Source organism: Lonchura striata, chromosome 3 (assembly GCF_046129695.1).
Source record: "Lonchura striata isolate bLonStr1 chromosome 3, bLonStr1.mat, whole genome shotgun sequence".
Lineage (NCBI taxonomy): Eukaryota > Metazoa > Chordata > Aves > Passeriformes > Estrildidae > Lonchura > Lonchura striata.
In genome coordinates this window covers 106,726,525-106,730,318 of record NC_134605.1, presented here as the reverse complement: position 1 = coordinate 106,730,318, position 3,794 = coordinate 106,726,525, and the positions used below count along the sequence as shown (strand labels likewise).

The 3,794-nt window shown below is 52.3% G+C and overlaps 1 protein-coding gene across 3 annotated transcripts in view; it reads left to right on the top strand.

Annotated features, from left to right (window-relative positions):
* Positions 1 to 564: 564 nt before the first annotated feature.
* The window catches only part of ATAD2B (ATPase family AAA domain containing 2B), a 75,106-nt gene continuing 71,876 nt past the window's right edge, over positions 565 to 3,794 (top strand). For all 3 annotated transcript variants that reach the window (XM_021529792.2, XM_021529790.2, XM_021529789.2), the window contains exon 1: positions 565 to 767. In XM_021529792.2, the coding sequence (XP_021385467.1) occupies positions 612 to 767 (156 nt within the window). In that variant the 5' untranslated portion in view covers positions 565 to 611. The remainder of the gene's footprint in view (positions 768 to 3,794) is intronic.

Sequence of the window (3,794 nt, the reverse complement as noted above, 5' to 3'; positions counted from 1 at the left end):
GCTCCCCCTGCCCTTGACCTCCCCGGCCCTCGGCTCAGCCCTCAGTGGGCGGCGGCGGCGGCGGCGGCTCCCCCGCCCCACGGGGTCACGCCAGGCCAGGCCCAGCCGGCGCTCTCCAGGCCGCGGCAGGGCCGTGAGGCTGCGCGGCGCTCGGTGCCCGCAGCGAAGCCGGGCCCGGGTCAGCTCCCCGGGGACCCGCGGCCGCCGCCGCCTCCCCCGGGCCGGGCCGGGCCGGGCCGGGCCCATAGAGCGCGCGGCGCCGGGATAGAACGGCCGCGCCGGGGCCGCAGCGCCCCCCGGCGGCGACTGGCGGGGGCGGCGCAGAGCGAGCAGAGAAAGGGAGCAGGGACAGTAATGGCGGCCAGTTAGAGCCGGGCTGAGCCCGAGAGGCGGCGGCGACAGCGGCGGGAGGAGCCGGCGCGGCTCCGGTTGCGTCTCTGCCCGGCGGAGCGGCCTCCCCGGAGGGCTTTTCTTCCTTCCTCCCTCCTCCCCCCTTTCCCCCTCTCCCTCCCCTTCCCCTCCCTGCCCGAGCCCCCGCCTGTCCGCCCTCCCTCCCTCCTCCCTCCGCGCCGGCGGCGGCGGCGCCCCCCGTGTCCCCCCTCGCCGGGGCCATGGTGAACACCAGGAAGAGCTCTCTGCGCCCCCTGGGCAAAGCGGCGGCCGCGGCGGCCGGGGCCGGCAGCCATTTCATCTCGTCCCGCACCCGCTCTTCTAAGAGGGGCACCAAGGCAGATGCGGCCGGGCTGGAGGAGGCGGCGGCAGCGCGGGTGAGGACCGGGGACTCCACAGGGGACCGGAGGGAGGGAGGCGGCGAGGCCGGGGAATCGCTGGGGACAGCGCCGCTGGTGCCGCGGCGCGGGGGGGGCTGCGGGCACGGGAGCCGGCGGGGGGCGGCTGCCGAGACGGCTGGCGGCTGTCGGAGGGACCCTGGGGCCGGCGGGCAGCCCGAGCCGAGGAGGCACGGCGGGGCCGGCAGGGACGCGGGGGGCAGCTGCGGAGAGCCGCGGTCCCTCTGGGGCCAGCGGCAGGGCGGCGGGGCCGCTGCCAGGGCGGGGGCGCAGCGGCCGCGGTGCCGGTGCCCGGCGGCGGGCGGGGGTCCGGCGGGGTCCGGCGGCGCGGGGCTCCCCCTGCGGCCGCGCCCGGCGCTGCCACCGCCAGACAAAAGTTGGGAGCTGCGCCCGCAGCAACTTCGCAATAAACCTCGGCCCGGGTTTGGTTCGTGTGTGTATATATGTGTGTTTGTGTGTGTGTGTGTGTGCGCGTGTGTGCTTTTTTTTTTTTTCCCCTGCTTTTTTTTTTTTTTTTTTTTTTTTTTTCCCTTTTCCCTAAATGACCTCGATTCGGCTGGCGGCTGCGACTGGAGGAAGCTGGTGTTCGGGAAAGCCCCCCGCCCCGTTTTTGTGGCTCGGAGGCTGTGATTTTTGCCGTCAAGTTTAAGTTGAACGCTTTCCCAGCCAAACTTCTTGTGGTTGCTTGGGTTAGACACGCTAACTGCAAGTGAAATTCTACAGCCCGATTTGAAGAATTAGCATTTGGTAAATTGGAACTGGAAGAAAGAATTCGGGAGTCCCCTTTCTTCCTTGTCTCGTAACAGCTCTGTTGACAAAACCTGCAATTTTTGTTTTTAATTATCGAAGAAACACAGAATCGGTGAGGTTGCAAAAGACCTCAGATCATTGAGTCCAACCTATGACCAATCACCACCTTGTCAACCGGACCATGGCACCGAGTGCCACATCCAGTCTTTCCTTAAACAGGTCCAGGGCTGGTGCCTCCACTGCCTCCCTGGGCAGTCCGTTCCCAATGTTTAATGATCCTGTCTGTGAAGAAATTCCTCCCACAGGAGGAATTGTAGGCAGGACTTTTTCTTTGGTTGATGAAACTTCACGTATTGCTTTAAAGGTCTTTCAATAAAAGCAATAAAAATCAATAAAAACAATGCACATTTGGAAGTGAAATTTGAGGGTCTGAGCGTTTGACAGTGGTGCATCAACTGTCCCTGCCATGCAAAGGAGGAAGTTAATCAACCAAGTAGAAAAACAGCAGCAGCAGCCAGAGGCATGTGAGAAGGATGTCACCTGGAATTCTCACAAAACCTTTTACCCCATCCATTTGGTCTAAAATACTAAACCAAATACAAATCACTGATGAAATATCCTATACCTTCTGTGCTTCTCTTTCAGTTCTTTCATATTTCCCAGTTCTTCCCTTCCCCCATCGTACTTTTACTTGTTCCCTATTTCTTCCTTGTTTAATTTCAGTGGACTCCTGGGGATGCAGTACCATAGCTGTAAAAAGCTGTTCTGCTTGTTCTAGTGTGCAGTTTCTGTTTATTCAGATCGTGGGTCTTGTGGTTTGTGAAGCAAAGTTTGAAGTAACCCTTACTGGCTTACTTCTCAGGGAGTTTACTGCTGCTATGAAAACTAGCTTGGGCTTCTTTCCAAGTATTTTTAATTCATGAACAGTGTTCTTTTACTACAAATCATTAAAATGTTCAAATTATGTTATTGTCATGGTGTGAGAAAAGGAGATTGTGCGAAATAGTGTAAAATATTGTAAATACTTCTCAATATATTGCCCATACACCTAAAAGAGCATTTCTTCTAAAGTTAAATGTAAATTTTGGTGCATGGGAATGAACTTGTTTTGCTCCACAAGGCAGCTCATGTGTTTGAGGTGGATTTTTTCTTTCCTTTTAAGATGTAATTGCCATATATGAGCAGAAGTTATCCAAGAAGGTTTTTTTCCTTATTTCCCCCATCCAGTGTGTTTTATAAAATATGTACATCTCACTGTATTTTAAAGTTGGTTTTGAACAACTCCTTTTATTCTTCAGATGTAAGTACTGTCAGCAATACAGTGTCTTTCTGAGCTTCTGAATCTTCTTGAAGTAGTGCCAGAGAAGGATCTCAGTGATTAGGACATGAATAAGTATAGCAGTAGGGAGACAAAGCCTTTGCTTTTGCAAGTGACTGTCGGGAGACTGATAGTGAGGCTGTGTTCAGAAAGAGCGTGCTGGGATCGTCTTCATGCAGTTGTATGTTTTTTGGGGTTTTTTTTTTTTTTTTTTGTTTTTTTTTTGTTTTTCCCTTGGTGGGGTTTTTTTTTTGTTTTTTTTTTTTTTTTGTTTTTTTTTTTTTTTAGTAGACTGGAACAGTCTGTCCTTTCTAGATCTTTTGGGTGTCACATCAGGAAACCAGCCTTGCTACCAGCAGTTAATCGGGTTAATGGGCAGCTAGAGTTTGGATCTCTGGCAGAGATGGGACGCTTCTTCTTTGCAGTATGTATGACTTAACTTTCTTGCATCGAGCTTTTGACTGGGACTCCCTGAGAGTTGCTCTTCTGTGGGAATATTTGCAGCCACCTTTCAGAATGTATTTTAAAAGATCATCTGTCTGTTCCTTATTAGCAACAAAAACTGAGTTAATGACATAATGGCATCCTGTAAGATGCTGAGTAGACTAAATGAGGGGATAGGACTTGCTGTCTAATTCTTCTGTATCTATTTCCTATTTTCTTCTTATTTTTTCCACTTGGCTTTTTCTGATACACTGTTTTTGTGGCTTTTTTTCCCCCATTTGTTTGGGTTTTTTGCATACACTTATAAGGATAGGTTTGACTCTCTCCTTTTCCAAGAACTTAAGTTTCTAGTCTTCTGCTTCAATATTTTGCTGAGTTATATGTGAATAGTGTCCTTTTTTGTTTGATCTGAATCTGGAGGCAACACACGTTTTGTGGAAATGGACTGTAATAGTCTAAATGCCTTTATTGGTTCAGTGTATTCCCTCAGTAGT